At 41.0% G+C, this 20418-nt stretch overlaps 1 protein-coding gene across 1 annotated transcript in view; it reads left to right on the top strand.

Annotated features, from left to right (window-relative positions):
• LOC137341633 (mitogen-activated protein kinase 12-like) overlaps positions 1–20418 on the top strand; it is a 69067-nt gene that overhangs the window by 14911 nt on the left and 33738 nt on the right. The window contains exon 4 of the mRNA XM_068004933.1: positions 19945–20056. Coding sequence (XP_067861034.1) covers positions 19945–20056 — 112 coding nt within the window. The remainder of the gene's footprint in view (positions 1–19944; positions 20057–20418) is intronic.

The raw sequence follows: 20418 nt of genomic DNA, 5'->3' as shown, positions 1-20418 counted from the left end.
GAAAAATTAAATGCAAAACCTAAAAGATATTTTTAGACAGCAGGAATCACTGTAAGCTTGTGTATTTTTTTATTCAGAGACAATGGGGCTGAAAATCCTTGATCCACTCCACTGGTGGAAGTGTAATGGAGCGGGCACTGGCCATCTTCCCTCCTGACCCTGCTGGAGTAAACAGGGTTCAGGCAGAGTCACTTGATTATAACACAGCCAGTGGGCTCCTGTGCAACAATGGGTGTATCGTGGCTACCCACCAGGAGAGGGAGGCTGAAATGTGCTGCTGGATGGCCACTTTGGGCCCCCACCTCCACACAGGCAGATTTTTTTTAATAAGGAGGGCCATTCTGATTCGGCAAAATTATAGTTTCCAGGATTCTGGCCTGGTTATCTTAGCGAGGCCCCATTTCCACCACTGAGCAGTCCCATACTAGGACTGGGGCTAAGAAAATGTCCTCCCCCAACCCTGCCCCCTTTGATATCATGGACCATGTTTGGGGAAGACAAAGGTTCTGCCCTGACCGAAACTTGCGGACCTGGTGTATCTAGGATCTGGCCGATTTCCCTGCAGCCATGCTTGTACCCCTGACTGGGGCCAATTCAACCTGCTTATGGTGGACATGAATGTACGAAACCCTGTTTGTGAAGAAGTGTAGGTTTTGTCATTCCCATAATGTATATGGTAACATTTATTCTAGTTTGACTTTAAAAATTCAATTTCAGAATAATAATTGTTTTTGTGTTCCAAAGTTGCAGTCAGTCTGAGATTGGTTTCATAATTTGTAGCACATTTCTGTAATTAGCCCAGATTTTCCAATTCGGGCAGAACAGGTCCATTATGCCGAATCTGTGTCCATTTTAGTGCTCATCTGAAATGGTTGGGTGTATTTAAATGAGATGAAAATAACACGGCGATGTCATATAGGAACAGGAGTAAGCCATTCAGCCCCTCGAACCTGTTCCGCCATTCAGTGAGATCATGGCTGATCTGTATCCTAACTCCATCCATCCACCTTGGCTCCATATCCCTTAATACCCTTGGTGAGCAACAATATATCGATCTCAGATTTAAAATTATTAATTGAGCTAGCAACTACTGTTTTTTGTGGGAGGGAGTTCTTTCTACATTTATACCACCCTTTGCATGAAGAAATGTTTCCTAACTTCTCTCCTGAATGGCCTGGCACTGATTTTAAGGTTATGTTCCTTTGTCCTGGACTCCCCTACCAGCAGAAACAATTTCTCTTATCTACCATATCAATTCCTTCCATAATCTTAAAAACCTCAATCAAATCACCCCTTAGCCTATTTCCAATTTTGAATTATTATCACCTCATTTTTGCTTAACTGCAATCAATGTTACAAAGTGCTGCAGAAAAAGCAGAAGTGGATTTAAAGAGCTCAGCAGTTAACTTTACAAAGATTCACAGCCTATTTCTCAGCCAATTCTGGTCATTTCTTTTGTATTTTTCACTGCTAAAAAGGCTTTACTATTTACCTTTCTGCTTTCTGCTATGGGCTCCCATTACCCCCAATCTCAATTCTAAAGAGTGCACAGTGCGTTTCTCATTGGAATCATCTGTGGTATCTTTATTTTTTGGAAGGAAGACCAGGTTGGTCGGCAACACAGGAAGTGGATGACACCCACCCGCTTGTATCCCTATGCAAGAATATAAAGACTGAGGTGCTCCTACCTCCTGTTGGCCCAGGAACAGTGCCTTTGGTGGTTGTGCTTCACAATGGAAGGTATCACTGAGTTATGCCATGTGTTTAACCTGACCTACAGCCCACCTCCATTACAGGAACTACACTGCCAGTGGCTATAAAGGTCATTACAACTCTGAACTTTCATGCAGGATGGTCATTCCAGCCTTGCACTGGGGATATCATAGATGCATAAAGCAAGTCACAGATACAGTGTTTGCTGCAGCAAGCCAGTTTCCCCATTAGCAACCAGTGGCAGCTTGACAGTGCATTGCACTTTTGCAGAGTCTTACACTGCGACTTTATGGCCATACGCGCTCTATGGATTAATACCATTACACTTGGCATTCAGAATCCTTTCTTGTTGACTAGCTCATTTGTAATCACTTCACTACATCATGCAGATGAATGCTCCTTTTCCTCGGAGCTACCTTGATGCCTTCATTTTAAGGCGATCCATTGTGCCAACACTCTTTGACCCATAAGGCAGGTCTCTGGGTGGCTCCTGGGAGATCAATGGTAGCCACTACAGCTATGTTTGATGACACCACTGCGCTTTCCCAGGACACCAGCCTGGACACTGCGACAATGAGGTTCATTTACCCACCAGAATTATCATAGAGCAAACAATTAAAAGGTGAGTTTCAGGTACTTGGATCAGCCTGAGGGTGCTCTGTAATATAGTCTGGGTAAGATATTAAAGGTGATGGTTGTAAGCTGCCGAATGCACAACAAAGAGGCCTCATCATGGAGGCTCCAGAAGAGGAAAACACCCAAGATTGGCAGAAGGTTCAGCCAGAGGAGAAGTAGCAGCCTGAAGAGGATACAAAATACAACCCTTTGCTGGCTGAGAGAGATATACATGCCACTCTGATACAGAAGACCTTCTCTTTACTACCACATCTGGCCACTGTATGTACTATCCAGTCTACATCTTACCCATCCCACCAAGAATATGCCATCAGCAACAAACGCTTTCTTTATATACATCAACTCATGCAACTCCCATTCCAAACTTTGTAAAGAATGCACAACAAATTTTGTAGTGCTTCCATAATTTTATTTACAATTGATAATGTGTGTTTGCTTGCTTCTTAGCACTATGATTCCCCTTGGTGCCACCATGTGATTTTTGAATTCTTCAAGCTAATTTCTGAGGTGTTACCAGAGTGGCTGGTTGTTGCCTCTCAGTATGAGCCTCTTGAACTTGTGTGGCCCTCATCTCATGGCAGCCACGTCCAAGACGGACCAGCTGCGGGCTGCACCTCTTGTGCTGCTGTATGGGCAGTTTGGCCCTATATCCTTTCTGCCGCATGTCCAGGCACCTGAGGGAACTGGTGGGAATGCACACATTTGCTGCTATCCTGAGAGATAGCACCATCAAGTGAACACATTCCTGCCATGCCACCACTATCACGCACTGCCTCTGCAGGCCTATTGGTACTAATGAGATCAGTGAAACCCTTGTCTCCATCTAAGCCCCAAACACTTGGAGGCCAGAAGAGAAAGCCTTCTCCAATTTGGTACCCTAGCCTTTTATGGAGGCAGTCTGAGCATCCATGGAAGAAGAACAGACTGCCCTTAAGGCTTATGTTGTGGGGACCTCCGTTGCAGATCGACCTGGAGCTTTTGCATTCAGTGTGGACTGCAGCGCAAAGTTGTTATTCATCTTGGTGATGTAGATACAAGTAGTAGTTTCCTCTGATTGACCTGCTATCTGCTGCACATTGTTGGAGACCATCCCTGGTGCCTGCATACACACTTCATGCTCTGCAACCAGGACACACAAGATTTAGGATCCCAGGCTTTCAGCCAAGAGACAATGGCTGAATGATCACTTTCACTGCTCGGGGGGAAAAACAGGCGGTAGCAGATCGGCTGCCTGTTTTACACCCACCCGATTTCTATTTCTATTGAAGTGAACAATCTCTGATGTTTTGGGTGGTCTTTTCCTTTAAAGAGAATGTCCTCTGGTTGACATTAAATATAGTCAAATTCAGATGTCAGCATACAGGCCATAATGAGGATGGTGACAGATGCATACCATGTGAGGCTTTTCGTGAGTTGCATGATCGTTGGACTCTGAATGAAGGAACACTTTCAGGTAAAAACTGGGGAGGGTAAAGGGCTGCATGTTACCTCATGGTAAGCTCTTAAAGCCTTTCAGCACAGTGAGGGGGTGATGATTGTAAGTGGCAGACACGCTTACTACACAGTGCATTCTTGGAAGGTGTGGTTGGTTCCTCTTACCTTACCTAACCTGGTAAGACATTAAGCTTTTTGCAACATTGAGTTGCCATGCATGGGTTCATGGAGTTGGTGCACACTGCCCTAGCCATCTCCTTCCAGTGGGCCTGAACAATGAGGGTCATCACCGCTCTGTCCCAAACAGGACCATCCTTCTCTAGCTAACTTGGTCCAGCATCACTTCCACTACTGCCTTGGAGAACCTGGAGATTCTGCACCTCCCTGCCGAACTAACAAATATTTTTCAGTACCACATTTTCGGCCTTTGCTTCCATGCTGGTTTTCAGCGTGACTGGCCCTTTTAGCTGCTGCAGGCATTTAAATCTTCCAGTGCACACTATTTCCCACCCCAACCCAAGCAAGCTTCCAGTGGGTGGTGTTTCCAACATTGGAGCCGAGAAACTGTGGTGAGATCAGTGCTAGTGAGGATGCAAGTCCTGCTCCATCACACTTTCAGCATGAATTAGCCCCAGAGTGTTACAATTTTAAGTTGTTTTGAATGCTTACTGTGACTGAATTTGGCCCTGCTACTTTTCTGTTTCATACCTATCAATAATACTTATTCCACTTAAACCTAGTGTAGTGACATTTTGTTGTGGCAAGTCTTATGATAGGGTTTCACTTAAATGTGTGTTCTTCACAATACATACATCGCTGGTCGTGTGTGAGACTGCTCGTATATCACAAATTTGCCTTCAAGTTTTGTTTTGCAAACGCTGTGCTCACATTTGCTAAAATTGCCTGTTATAGCAGTTTTTCTTTTTTCCGTACTAGTTTGGTTTCATAAATTTTAATTGAATTATTTTCAGAATTTTTCTTTCTCAATACAAAACTTGCAGGAAAACAAAGATTATTATTATTGGAGCTTTTGAAATATTTAAAAGATTAAACAATATTTCATTTAAAATAAAAAAAGTTCGCCTTGGTTAGCTTTAGGTTGAATGCTAATGATTAGACAGAGTTCCAGGAGCAAGTCAAGCACCCTCTGATCTGCTGGTAGTGTGTGTGCTGGGAGGCCAGGTAGTCTGTGACAGCAAATAGATTTGCAAATGGCATGTTGCACAAATATTAATACATTGGAGACATGTTATAACCAATGATGTCCCTGTTTCCAATGATGGCTCCATTATAATCCACAGCAAAGCTCTTTTGAGATGAATCACTCATCATGGCAACAAACTTAGTTGAAGATCTTAAAACTTTATCAGTAGTACTGCTGTATTATCAATGTCCATGACAATTTCAATTATTATCCACAAAAGTAAAGTATTATACAGTGAAATAAATATAAAAACCTGCTGACAGACAAAGTAGGGACATGGCAACCTGTGAGGAAAATTTGACCACTAAGGGGAGTGGGCAGATATGTGGTAAATACAGTTCAGCATAAATATGAAGTAGTGCATTTTGGGAAAAGGAACAGAGGATGGACATACAGCCGAAACGATAAGATTCTCAATGAATTGGAAGAACGCACAGATATCTGAGGTTAGAGAAGCACAGGTCTTTCAAAGTTGGGATTGCAGTTGGGAAAAGCTATAAAAACAAAATGGGATTATTGGTTTCATATATGGGGCACTGAGTACAAAAGCAAGGAAATGATAATGAATCAGTATAAGGCTGCAGTTCTGAGCATCTCCTTTGAGAAAAGGAATGGGTGCCATGAAAAAGGTACAATGTAGATTCATGAGGATCATGGTCAGGATAAGAGACTGTAGTTATGATGAGGCTTTTTTTTTTAAAAAGGAGTGTATTTACTGAAGCAGAGGAGGTTAAGGGGGATCTAATAGGACGGTTCAAAATGTTCAGTGCTTTGTGAACCAGTAACAAGGAAGTATAAATTCAGGATAATTTCTGGAAGTATAAGGAAGGCTGTTAGAGGATTTTTTTTTCATATAAAGGGTTATTAGGATATGAAATGCTTTAGTACAAGTGCTTCATGATATTTAAAAGGGAGTTAGATGAACACATGTAGAAGAAAAATATTAAAAGATGCAGAGAAATGGGATTAGAGTAGATAGCCCTGGTGAGGGACTGAGCACTGAAAGGCATGATGGGACAATTGGCCTCTTTTTGTACTGAACTTTCTACAAATCTATACCATCAAATATCACATTAAATGAGGATGCAGCTCCCCCAAAGGCTCAATTAGCAAAGGCTGTGTGTAACTGTCATATAGACTAGGAAGGTCTGGTGTTTGATACTCAATACATGCTGACTAAGCCGATCTCAGTTGGGACAACAGCAGAGGTGCTACATCTGGACTTCACTCCCCAGATTGGAGAGAAAATATCAGCCAGCGGTTTCTGTTTTTGGTTGCTACCTAGTACCTCTGCTTGAACAGTACATAAGTGCGGACATTGGATGAGGGTATGATCAAGCTCAGCTGTGATAACATCCATGGGGGGGATAGTATGCCAACACTCAGTGTCTAGGCTAACACACAAGAATGTCCACTTTAGCAAGGTTCCAGCTGCCACCCTTGAAACCAATCCCCAACACGAGCCAACGGCTTCAGGAGAGCAAAGGAGAAATGTTAGAAGTTTACTTGTTTATCTCAGCCCGACATCCTCTTGAGAAGTAATTCATTTGCTTGGAAAAATTTGATTTGTATTTGCACGTAAGATCACATCCACTTTTTATATGAAAAAAAGGAAAAGCAATTCTTGATGAAAAGCATAATATAATCATACTGTTAGAGTAATTTTCCTCTTTACATAGTAAATCCATTCTGGTTTTACACCTTATCAGTGGTCGTGGGTAGATTTGCCACGTTAACAGACATTATTTCTACTGGTTAAAAACAATTCCATTAGCAGTGACTAAAATTAGCTTCACTTTTCCTGATTAACCAATACCAACAAGAATTTTAGTCCCTGTTACATAACACATTTGTAACAAAAACAGATAAATATTTTTAAAAACCAAGTCTGCCCTTGATAAAAAGCACAGCTGAGGCCTCTCCAAGGTCAAAAAGTCCATTACACAGACGGTGAGAGCTAGTCCAGATTCAGTCAGTGATCCTCTCCACTCATATTAGTAGGATCCAGAATTGCTACCATACGAAACCCTACTGTAGACATAATATTACAAAAGACTCATTCAAACGAAAAAAATAGAAAGCCTTCATTACCCTCTTAAACAAAATGTAGTGTTTTTATAAAGTTTAAGTAGATTGTATGGCATGGAAAATATTTACTTTTTAAATGACCTGCATATCTCACTTATATCTTTGTTGTGAGAATTCCAATCATTAAATAGTTTCTATTTTCCACTCCCAAATGTGTGGTTAGCTCTGTACGTGCAATTTATCGTGACCCAACATGTTACGTTTAACAAGACTCCACAATCATTTCAAATGACTACATAGAATACGCAATAGATTTTTAAATCATGAATCAAACAAACAAACAAACAAACATTCATATATATTAAACCAGGAATGCACATCACATCTTACGTGGCCCAAATCTGGCCTGACAAATTTCATACTGGTCGGTAAAGGCTTCAAAAGTGTTTGCGAAATACCAACCTGACTACTTCCACCATAGACCACAAACACTACAAGCCTGATATAATGTAGTATATCTGAGATGCAAGCTTTCTTCCCCATTTTACTTCAACATCATCTCTGTTCCAAGTTTAGGTTTCTCTCCAACCTGTCTTTTCTAAGTCCCAGCTCTGCTATAACCTCTTTCTCCTCACTGCTCTTAGTACCAGCTCCACTCTGATCATTGTCCTTTTTTGGCTCCAGATCCTGACTCTTTCCCAAGAAAGGAGAGTTAAGGAACATCACAACAAACAAAGAAAGATAAACAAAAGAATAGAAGCAAGCTGAGGTTATAAAAAAGCAGAAGAAAAATTGAAAGAAGAGAAAAACTGAAACTGAAAGAGATCGACAATCATAGAAAGTTACGGCACAGAAGGAGGCCATTCAGCCCATTGTGTCTGTGCCAGCCGAAAGAGCTATCCAGCCTAATCCCACTTTCCAGCACTTGGTGCGTAGCCTTGTAGGTTACAGCATTTCAAGTGCACATCCAAGCACCTTTATAAATGCAATGAGGGTTTCTGCCTCTACCATCCTTTCAGGCAGTGAGTTCCAGACCTCTACCACCCTCACTGATTTTTTTTTTTCCTCTGCTCCCCTCTAATCCTTCTACCAATTACTTTAAATCTATGCCCCCTGTTTATTGACCCCTCTGCTAAGGGAAATAGGTCCTTCCTATCCACTCTGTCTAGGCCTCTCAATGTTATACACCTCAATTAAATCTCGCCTCGGCCTCCTCTGTTCCGAAGAAAACAACCTCAGCCTATCCAATCTTTCCTCATACCTAAAATTCTCCAGTCCTGGCAACATCCTCGTAAACCTCCTCTGTACCCTCTCTAGTGCAATCACATCTTTCCTGTAATGTGGTGACCAGAACTGTACGTAGTACATTGGCTCTGGCCTAACTGGTGTTTTATACTGTCTAAACTTAATATTACTTATTACTATACAAATGCATTAAAACCCAAACAAGTAGTACAGAGAGAAACGTTAGTGAACCTGAACTTGTATACAAGTGGAAGAGCACCTCAAAAAATGGTTGAGGGTACAACTTTGCCAAGTTAAAGAAACAGCTCACGTTTATACAATTCAGTAAACAACGCCCCACCTGTTACAGAATACGGGCATACACGTGCATTCTTTATTGGCTCAGGTAGTTGGTCAAATAGTGAGCCCGCCCTCGAACACCCATAGCCATCTTGTTACCTTGCACGTAGGCCTGAGAAAGTGTAGTTATCTGCTTTCTCCCTATATTCCTGTCTCTCATTATCAGTAGGGCTGTAGCTAGTCTCAAGGCTATATGGCCATTTATTCCTGTAGTTAGCTACATCCCTTATCTTGGGGGAGGACAGGCTGCGCTAGGCGACTTGCTCAACTAAATTAATTATCAACGTGAGAAACTCAAAAGTAATTACACAATTGTGCTTCTATGTGTACTCGTGGCTAGGCCTATTATGGGAGTTAAGTGAATTAATAAAGAGTTAATATGGTCAAGTATCCCTTCATGCACTTCCACATTACAGTTCAAGCATAACCTCCCTGCTCTTATATTCTATATCTCCGCTTATAAAGGAAAGTATCCCGTATGCCTTCTTCACCACCTTATCCACCTGCCCTGCTCCTTCAGAGATCTGTGGACATGCACCTCAAGGTCCCTCTGTTCAGATACACCTCTCAGTATCCTCCCATTTATTGTGAACTCCCTTGCCTTGTTTGCCCTTTCCAAATGCACTACCTCACACTTCTCCAGATTGAATTCCGTTTGCCACCTTTCTGCCCACCTGACCAGTCCATTGATATCTTCCTGCAGTCTACAGCTTTCCTCCTCACGGTCAATTTGTGTATCATCTGCAATCATGCCCCCTACATTTAAGTCTAAATCATTGATATATACCACAAAAAGCAAGGGACCTACCACTGAGCCCTGCGGAACCCCACTGGAAACAGCCTTCCAGTCACAAAAACACCAGTCGACCCTTACCCTTTGCTTCCTGCCACTGAGCCAATTTTGGATCCAACTTGTCGCTTTCCCTTGGATCCCATGGGCCTTTACTTTTCTAACCAGTTTGCCATGTGGGACCTTGTCAAAAGCCTTGCTAAAATCCACGTACACTACATCAAACGCAACACCCTCATCATTACCTTCTCGAGGGCAATTAGGGATGGGCAATTAATGCTGGCCTTGCCAGCGACGCCCACATCCCATGAACAAATAATTTTTTTAAAATTACCTCCTCAAAAAATTCAGTCAAGTTGGTCAGACACGACCTTCCCTTAACAAATCCATGCTGACTGTCCTTGATTAATCCATGCCTTTCTAAATGACAATTAATACTGTCCCTCAGAATTATTTCCAATAATTTTCCCACCACTGAGGTTCGGCTGACTGGCCTGCAATTACTCAGTCTATCCCTTTCTCCCTTTTTAAACAATGGTACCACATTAGCGATCCTCCGGCACCACACCTGTAGCCAGAGATGATTAGAATATGATGGTCAGAGCCTTCATTATTTCCTCCCTTGCTACTGTTAACAGCCTGAGATACATTTCATCCAGGCCTGGCGGTTTATCCACTTTCAAGGATGCTTAATTGTCGTCGTCCGTCCTCCCTCCTCCTCCTCGACAGACGCAATGTAGTCATTACGAACCAGGCCCACTTCGTCCGCCGCCACACATGGGTTACCTTTCTGGTCTCTAATAAGCCCTACTCTTTCCTTAGTTATCCTCTTGCTCTTTATGTATTTATAAAACATCTTTGGGTTCTCCTTGATAAAATTATTTGATACAAACGTTGATATTCCATCACAATTTGACATCAAGCTGATTTGTGTCCTTAATGTTTGACAGCAATAGAAACAAAAATCGGGAGAGGTGTTTAACGGGTGGCCGAGCCGATATTGCACGTTTTACACTTGCCCACATCAAAGTTACCCCTAGTGAGCTCCTGATCTTAACCATGCCAATAGGAGGTGGTAGTGGGCACAATTTAAACGTTTCCTATATGGAGCAAAGGTAAATTGAAATTGAAAGCCAAGCCATCCTGCTGCATGCTAATTTATCTGTGCGTGCACTGGTGGAGTTCAAATATGCAGTAAGTTTAAATGAATGTATTTTTTTTAATATTAGGAAATAATCCTTGGTACGAGGAACTTACAAGGCTGAAAAAAAGAGAGAAGGCAAAGTAAATCTCAAAGTAGTAACTAAGTGACATCTAGCTTGCGCTTTTAAAAACCTGAAGATTGTAGGAGGATTGGGAGGTAGAGTTCTACAGTTTTGAGGTCCTGGGAAAGAATCATAGAAAGGTTACAGCACGAAAGGAGGCCATTCAGCCCATCGAATCCATGCCGGCTCTATGCAAGAGCAATCCAGCTAGTCCCACACCTCCGCCCTATCCCCGTGGCCCTGCAAATTTTTTCCTTTCAAGTACTTATCCAGTTCCCTTTTGAAAGCCACAATTGAATCTACCTCCACCAGCAGCAACCCCCCCTCCCAACCCCCCAGCAGTGCATTCCAGATCATAACCACTCGCTGCATAAAAAAGTTTTTCCTCACGTCACCTTTGGTTCTTTACCCTTCCACCAATGGGAACAGTTTCTCTCTAAGTATTCTGTCTCGACCCTTCATGATTTTAAATACCTCTATCAAATCTCCTCTCAATCTTCTCTGTTCCTAACAGAACAACCCCAGCTTCTCCAGTCTATCCACGTAACTAAAGTCCCTCATCACTGGAATCATTCTAGTAAATGTTTTCTGCACCCTTTCTAAAGCCTTCACATCTTTCCTAAAGCGCACTGCCCAGAATTGGACACAATACTCCAGTTGTGGTTGAACCAGTGTTTTATAAAGGTTCATCATGACTTCCATACTTTCGTACTCTATGCCTCTATTTATAAAGCCCAGAATCCCGTATGCTTTTTTAAACACTTTCTCAACCTGCCTTGCCACCTTCAACAATTTGTGCACATATACCCCCAGATCTCTCTGTTCCAGTATCCCTTTTAGAATTGTGCCCACTAGTTTATATTGCCTCTCCTTGTTCTTCCTACCAAAATTTATCACTTTGCATTTTTCTGCATTAAATTTCACCAGCCTGTCTATATCCTCTTGAAATCTTTCACTATCCTCCTCACTGTTCACTACACTGCCAAGGTTTGTTTCATCTGCAAATTTGAAAATTGTGCCCTGTACACGCAAGTTCAAGTCATTAATATATATCAAGAAAAGCAGTAGTCCTAGTACCGATTCCTGGGGACCACCACTGTACACCTCCCTCCAGTCCGTAAAACAACCGGACACCAATACTCTCTGTTTCCTGTTACTTAGCCAATTTTGTATCCATGCTGCTACTGCCCCCTTTTCTCCTGGGCTTCAATCTTGATGATGAGCCTATCATGCGGCACTTTATCAAACGCCTTTTGAAAGTCCATATACACCACATCATCCACATTGCCTTCATCTACCTTTGTTACCTCATGAAAATAGTCTATCAAGTTAGTTAAACACGATTTACCTTTAACAGATCTGTGCTGGCTTTCCCTAATCAATCCATTCTTGTCTAAGTGACTTCTAATTCTGTCCCGGATTATCGTTTCTAAAAGTTTCCCCACCACCGAGGTTAAACTGACTGGCCTGTAGTTGCTGGGTTTATCCTTACACCCTTTTTTGAACAAGGGTGTAACATTTCCAGTTCTCCAGTCCTCTGGCACCACCCCCGTATCTAAGGAGGTTTGGAAGATTATGGCCAGTACCTCCGCAATTTCCACCCTTACTTCCCTCAGCAACCTAGGATGCATCCCATCTGGACCGGATGACTTATCTACTTTTAAGTACAGCTAGCCTTTCAAGTACCTCTTCTTTATCAATTCTTAGCCCATCCAGTATCTCAACTACATCTTCCTTCACTGAGACTGTGGCAGCATCTTCTTCCTTGGCAAAGACAGATGCAAAGTACTCATTTAGTACCTGGCCATGCCCTCTGCCTCTGAGTAGATTTCCTTTTTGGTCCCTGATCGGCCCTACCCCTCCTCTTACCACCAGTTTACTGTTTACATGCCTATAGAAGACTTTTGGATTCCCTTTTATGTTTGCTGCCAGTCTATTCTTATACTCTCTTTTTGCCCCTCTTATTTCTTTTTTCACTTCCCCTCTGAATTTTCTATATTCAGCCTGGTTCTCACTTGTGTTATCATCCTGACCTCTGTCATACGCCCCTCTTTTCTGCTTCATCTTACTCTCTCTTTTGTCATCCAGGGAGCTCTGGCTTTAGTTGCCCTACCTTTCTCCCGCATGGGAATGTACCTAGACTGTACCTGAACCATCTCCTCCTTAAAGGCCGCCCATTGTTCAATTACAGTTTTGCCTGCCAATCTTTGATTCCTGTTTACCCGGGCCAGATCTGTTCTCATCCTGCTAAAATTGGCCCTCCTCCAATTGGGTATTTTTACTTTAGAATGGTCCATGTCCTTTCTCATAGTTATTCTAAACCTTATGATACTATGATCGCTGTTCCCTAAATGTTCCCCCACTGACACTTGCTCCACTTGGCCCGCCTCATTCCCCAGAACCAAGTCCAGCAATGCCTCCTTTCTCATTGGGCTGGAAACATGCTGGTCAAGAAAGTTCTCCTGAACATACTTCAAAAATTCCTCCCCATCTTTACCCCTAATATGTTATTAGGATGTTATTAGCCTATATTAGGATAGTTGAAGTCTCCCGTTATCACTACTCTATGGCTTTTGCACCTCTCTAATTTCCCTGCAAATTTGCTCCTCTATCTCCTTCCCACCAGTTGGTGGCCTATAGAATACACACTCAATGAGTTGAAGTGGAAGAGAGTGCAACGAGTCTTGACTACAACACAATGGTGGGGATATATTGGAGAAGGAAGAACATGTTACTTGGAAAGAACATTAGATGAAAGTGTAGAGGAGAACTGATTGGAATAGTATTAACATATTTCAGAAAGACAGGATGCAATGGGGATAGAAGGAAGTGAGGGACTGAAGCAGATAACAAGGTTTTAACAGCAATTTAAAGTTATTTTGGTTTTTATTTACAGTTTAACATGTATTAATTTTCACCACTGGATAACACACTGTAATTGAAGTTGCACAGGTGAAGAAGGATTGAATTGGAACACTGACCTATCAATCACTTTTGAAATCTGGATTAGAATCTAGCCAAACCTGATGCAATACAGGCTCCTCCTGTAGCTGGTCATAAAACTTGTATAAACATTAAGGTTGATGCTGACAGAGTTAAATTTTAGTAATATTGGCAAATCGCCATGACACTGCTCACAGTAAGTCAGAGGATGCACTTTATTAAAAATATATCATGCAACACACAATGCATTATTCTCCTAAAGTGTGTGTGTGCCTAAAAATCTACAAGGTGTAACTGCTCTGCAGTCTTAAAATCAATTATAAGTGATTACCATGATCAAGGTTCACTAAGACTTTAACTGTTTAGTCAAAGAACCTTGCAGGTTGAAGTGTGCTCGTCAGTTTCAGGCTGCAGTTCAGAATTACACAGCAATTTAAAATTATTTTGCAGCTGTAACAAAGTATGATGTCTTGAGCAATGACAGCTCGGCACACAAGACATACCTTTTTTAAAAAAATGTTGATAGATGGTCCCTGAAGTTATGCTATGGGGTACTCGTCTACGTTTAACTGAAATTCCCCTTCCTGCCATTTTAGCAGAGATGATACCCAATTATAAAACGTTTAATATATCCTGTACATTTCAGACAAACACATTGAGCGTTCATATGCTAGTGTCACATTGCGTAATTTCATGGCCTTAGTGTTCAGTGAAGTGTTTGATGAATCTAGATGTGTTTCTCTTTAAAGTAGACCTGATTTCTCCTGATCAATCAGTGTATACTCTGTACTAAAACAGTTGAACTGTCATCTCCAGTGAAGATAGATTAACCATGGGAACTAGAGTAAATCAATCAAAATTTGTCAACTAGTCAAGTACTTGCATAGCAACCAAGCTATTTTTCGTTTAACACAGCAGAAACGGTCAACAGGCAACAGTCCTTAAAGTTCAGTCAGTTTGCTAAGCAATAAAATCTCTACTGTATTCTATTAATAGCAAGATCGTAAATGAATGTATAAAGAATTTGTTTACAATTTCACTATAAATAGTGAGCAGTGGGAGTCGTCTTCCTAAACCTTATTTACCTCCCATACCCAGGATGTGATCCTCAAATATTACTGCATAATTTCTTAGACGTAGCGCATGTATATACTTGGCAAATTATGTCAATGTTTGGCAAATGACAAAAAATGCACAGAAAAGTATTAATCCAAAACTCTGGCCTCCATTACCATGAAAACACATGATTGGGGTTCTTCTCTGCTAAAGATGTGACTCCTGAAGTGGCTTAGTGGGTAAATGTACCATTTGGAACTGATGCACACAGCCAGGAAGATTCCAGGTTTGATCCCTAGTCTGTGCTGAGTTAACTCATGTCTGGGCTGCTGTGGGAGAACTACAATTGGCCACAGTGATCCCAGCCGAGAGAGGGGGAAAAAATCTGCCAGGTTCCACATCTGATCATTATCCAGGGATCCCTGCTGGAAAGTGACCACGTTTGAATAGACTTGAGGGATGGACCCATGGGTGAGGTACTAGAAGGCTGCTAGTCCCTACAGAGCCAGACTTTCTATGAGCCACCACCTTAACAAGTTGTATAGTAGCTAGCTATGGACATCCCTTTTTTTTTTAATACCAGTTTGCATAAGTGGCTGCTAAAATACCTTGTCCAGGTCAGGTGCAGAAGAGGGAAATTACGATACTTTAATGGAGTAGAGTGAGCCAGACCTAGGAACACTATTTTAGCAGTCAGTATGTGAATGGGGGTTGGCAGGTAACAATTCAAGAGATATCAAATACACAGTGCCCTGGTGAGTAAAAATATTTTAGTAACTTCTCTAAGCTTATTTGGGACAGACCAGAATATTGGTTTGAATAAGCCAGATCTTATCATGCTAGAAACAATGAAAAGTACATTCTCTAACTCTCAACAGTCTACTCATGTAAGTCAGGTTTTTTTATTCACTCATAAAAGGGCTTACCTTCCCACAAAATCTACACTTATCTTTGAATTGACATAATTTTCTGAATCATGAGCCTTGTAAATTGAAGGGTTTCTAAAGATGTAAACCAACAACTATCTCTGGGTGATGCCGGACAGTGTTTAAATAGTATGGAAATGGCAGGAACAGGATTTTTATTGAAACTAAACACTGTAAATATTATATATAAAATCAAAAACTTCCCACTATGCTGCTACTCCTCTCTACTATACTCTGGAGATCACTCCATTTATTTAACTTTTAATCCAGCAATCGTTGTATTTCCTAGCTTCCACCCTAAGGTAATGGCTAATGGAGCCATCTGGTGCTGTTTTCCTCCAAAGTTATTAATAAGGCAAATCGGATATTGCGGTGCATTAGACTACATGTCAAAACAAGTCACGATGACATTGCAGAGATCAGTGGTGAAGCCAGTTTTGCAGTTAGACAAGCAATTTTGATTATCCTACCTCAGAAAGCATATGGATACATTAGAAAAGGTTCAGAAGAATGACCAAGATGATTTCATGTAAGGAGTCTTACAACACCAGGTTATAGTCCAACAGTTTTATTTGAAATCACAAGCTTTCGGAGCTTTCCTCCTTCGTCAGGTGAGGCTTATTTAAAAAAAGGCTCCAGCAATGAAAATTTATTTTCAATGGAGAAAAAAAACTGAAGGAGGATATGATACAGGTCTTCAGATGACAAGAAATATAGGAGGTGGAAGTAAGTAAACTATATATCTTAGACAATGAGCAAAAGACTAGAGGGGCACAAACACAATATTTACAAGTCTCAAACAAAGTTAGAGATGAGAAAAGATTTCTCTCCCCACAGCAGGGTAGTGGATATGTGGAACAACTGAGAAAGTAGTTGATCAAAGCTGAATTGCACATTTGCCCCAGGATCTAAACACTACGGTAATAAGAACTGCCAAGAAAATATTAATTTCCCACACATTATCTAGGTAATTATTTGTTTTTTTATAAACACCAATGCAATTTGTTTTGTGAAGTAACAGCTTTGTAATCCAGGATAAATTTGCACAAGTCCAGCTCTGTTTTACTGCCTGATCAGAGCTTCTGCCCCAGTGGGATATTACAATTCTATATGCCACTGCACTCCCATTGTAGGTGTTCGAGTTTTAGTTTTCACATAAAAGACAAATTGAATCGCAAAACACTAATAAAAATCCTGAAATTCAATTTAATGAAAGGAGTTAAAATTATTCCGTTGCCTTAAAGTACTTGGGTTTTTATTTAAATCTGTTTTGCAGTTTATATGTTGTTTTTTGAGCTGTCTGCTCCTTGGGAGCAATTTTTCTTGAAGCTGTTCATCAGCTCTTCCAAGTTTTGCAGGATGGTGTACAGAAATTTGAGAGCAAACATGTGGACCACTATTTTTATTAATAAAAAGAGGTGCAGCGAGTAAGCCAGTTTTTCTTCTCCCTTAACATAAGAGAGCTGGAATTCTTCTCAGCAAGACGACGGAGAATGAAGGAAAATTCAGGCAGTGAGGCCTACTGCCACTTCATCTCCCCGACCAGGATTTCCCTCCCCTACCCGGATTGCTGCTAGCCATTCTTTGCCAGTCTGCTTCATGCAAATGGGGTCTATTTCCCTCATACACTTCACTCACCACAGGAAATGGCAATAAATATCCCAAATTTCCCCAAGGGAGGAAGAGAGCCATCTAGCGGCCATCTCTCCCTCCAATCTGGGCCCAGCACTTACCCGCTGAAAGCCTCAGTCTCCGCTGAGGCCTTCCTTGGGAGCCTTGCTGCCATGTTCAGGGCATGTCTGCTCCTTTAAGGTCCCTTGTCGCCTCTTCTGATGCAGCAGTGATGTCCCCACTGCAGCACCAAACTACTGGGATTTTGTGCCCCCACACTGGCGGCCTCCCTCTTGGTGGTTGGAATCCTGCCAGGAGCCTGCCATGCATCACGTGAGCCCTGCCCTAGTTAAATGGGTGAGGGTTGGGGCATATTCAGAAGGGCAGGCGGAAATCTTGCCCCACCAGAACTCTGCCCCAAAGACGAGAACCCCTGCAGAGATGTTTTCAATCAGCAAAATCAGGCACAAGATTTTGTTTTCTTCCACTATTGTCCTTCAATTTGTCTCCTTTCCCTTTCTCATCTGAAGGCATTGATTCAATTACTGGGCTAAGGCTCCATTAGTAGCTTGACCACAATCAGCAGGAGCGACTCCTTCTGAAAGTATATATGTATGGATGACTGGTAAGACCACTTTGGGCTTGGCTGTGATGCCAAATGGTCAAATAGCTTGCTGGCACTCACCGTCTGGGGTCACAATAAAGATTGGCCACTTGGGCAAAGTACTGGAGTGTGCCTCTGGAATCATATCCCAGCACTAAATCAATGCCTTCAGAACAGGAGGAAGGGAAGAAAATTGGTGGGGAAAGGAGAATAAAAGAAATTTTATCTTCAACGGATCATTATTGGATTAACTTGCCATACTTGGTAGATGTCACATTTTTCTAATATTCTTTGGAGTGACAGTATTTACAGCAAAACACTGATTGGAGATATTTAAACCATTAACTATTGTATTAGTATACAGAACATACAGACAAAAAAAAACAAATAGCCTGGTAAATATATTCAGTTGAGGGTCCCATTAGGGTTTTGTGCTTTAATTAGTTGGGTGCATGCTTGTCTTGCTCTCACCAATTATTAAAAATATCTACCTGGAACTTTTCCGTGAAAAGCAAAATATATAATTATTGGTAATCAGCATGACTGGTAATCAGACCCAAACACACACACACACACTCTAAAGCCTTCACAGTTGTTTGAAGAAAATGCAAAATTGTGAAAATGTAGTATAATCCCGTGTAGGTCAGGTGTGCACGGCATAAAATTGAATTCGGCAATGATGATGATTACCAAGTGAGCAAGTTAGACAAATAGCAAAACAGATTTAACACTGATAAATGTGAAATATTACACATTGGTCAAAATATGTTCATTGTAAATACAGAATGAGTGGAATTATCAGAAGGAGACTTTGAAAGGGACATCAGTGATAGACCTCACCCCTTTGTGTTAAGAAGGGGAAAATTGGACAGGGTTCCACTCCTCGTTCCTATCTAGTGGCCCCTGCTTGAAGTACGCATTGAGAGTTGATGAAGGACAGGTTCAGGCTTCACTGTGATGTCCCCATGGTTAAATAGCCTGCTTTCTAAACTCATAAGAAGAATGACAACTTGAACGAGATAGTGGAGGATGACTGGTGACCACACCTCACAAAGAGTTAATGTCTTGTGGAGAGGATGGCAGCGGAGAAAATTGACAAGTGGGGAAAAAGAAACATTAAAATACTCACTAACAATGACAGTTTATTAAAATGTTAATAATCGAGGGCAGATCATAGATACTGCATTCAGCCCTTCATCAATCTGCCTGATGTCACAAAAATGACACCTCTGTTAACCTTTTTATAATGCACTCTGAGGTTTAAGACTTGTGAATGTTTAGGTTCTTTGGTGCAAGAGGAATTTTTTCTACAGTAAGTCGGTCATTGGAAGGAAATTAGATTATGGGTACAGCTGTGTCATGAATGTTAATTAAAGGATCTTGTTAAATTCCAAATCATTTATCAAATTTCTTGATTACTAGATTTAATTTTTTTTAAATGAGTGCTGTATACCATGGGCATGATTCTGTTTAATACAAATATGCAATCAACTGTGAAGTGTGCACCCATTATTATTGTGCATGTCTTTCCCACATTACAAATCTTACATTAGAGTAAGTAATTATATTAACACAAAAAAACTTGAAAGATAAATTTGTACCATGATTTTGTTTTGTATATTACATGTCATGGGATGATTTGTAAAAGTTTTAATTCTGTGCTATCAAAAAATGATGAGTGAATACACAACAGTTAGGTGCTACTTGGAGCTGTGCTCTGTAGAAGTTTAACTTGCTCAGAATGCATTGCAGAAAATAGAAGGGATAGAATTGCTCAGGGTATAAAATGTGTAGTAATAAATGGGATTATCTTCACATTATTTTGCTTGAACTTTCAATTCCTGTTTAAATATATTTCAAAATAGATTCTTCATGAGTTCTTAAATTTGCATAACTTTGAAAATCTAAAATCCTGTATATCACCTCCATTTTTAGAAGTCATTCTCAAACTTCAAATTTCACAGTCTAGAACTGCTTCATAATGCTTTACATCCAATGCTGTGGCTAGGACATATAGACTAATCACCAGCCAATCCTCTGCTTACTGATTATCTAAACATTACGACAGCTGGGTTCAATAACTCTAGATTTGTATTACATTTCTAAAGGTTATGTTGATGTTATGTTTATTATTTTGCCTTATTTTGCAGTTATTTGGTTATGCCTTTTATGGGAACAGACCTTAGCAAATTAATGAAGCATGAGAAACTGACTGAAGACCGGATCCAATTTCTGGTGTATCAAATCTTGAAAGGCCTAAAGGTCAGTTGTCCTCCAATTATTCATTTTGACTGTGCATATGTGGTACTAGTTAAGATCCTGATCAGTTTTAAAATGGTAAAAGTTTAAGGTAATCTGTATAAATATAGACAAGTGAGTTAGCTATTTTCCATCATATGGCCTCGATGTATTACTTTGTCACACATTATATTAACTTGTATCACATGTAAAGAGTTGGCCATAATTTTTTTTCCCCCAGAGTACAATAAACAGCATTCTTTTGCCCTTTCCTCTCCCAAAACCTCTCCCAATTCGTTTTATTCATTCTTGGGTTATGGGCGTCGCTGGCAAGGCCAGCATTTATTGCCCATCCCTAGTTGTCCTGAGAAGGTAGTGAGCCCTCT

The sequence above is a fragment of the Heptranchias perlo genome, chromosome 24, assembly GCF_035084215.1.
Source record: "Heptranchias perlo isolate sHepPer1 chromosome 24, sHepPer1.hap1, whole genome shotgun sequence".
In the NCBI taxonomy this organism is placed as follows: domain Eukaryota; kingdom Metazoa; phylum Chordata; class Chondrichthyes; order Hexanchiformes; family Hexanchidae; genus Heptranchias; species Heptranchias perlo.
This window is presented reverse-complemented; position numbering and strand designations above follow the sequence as displayed.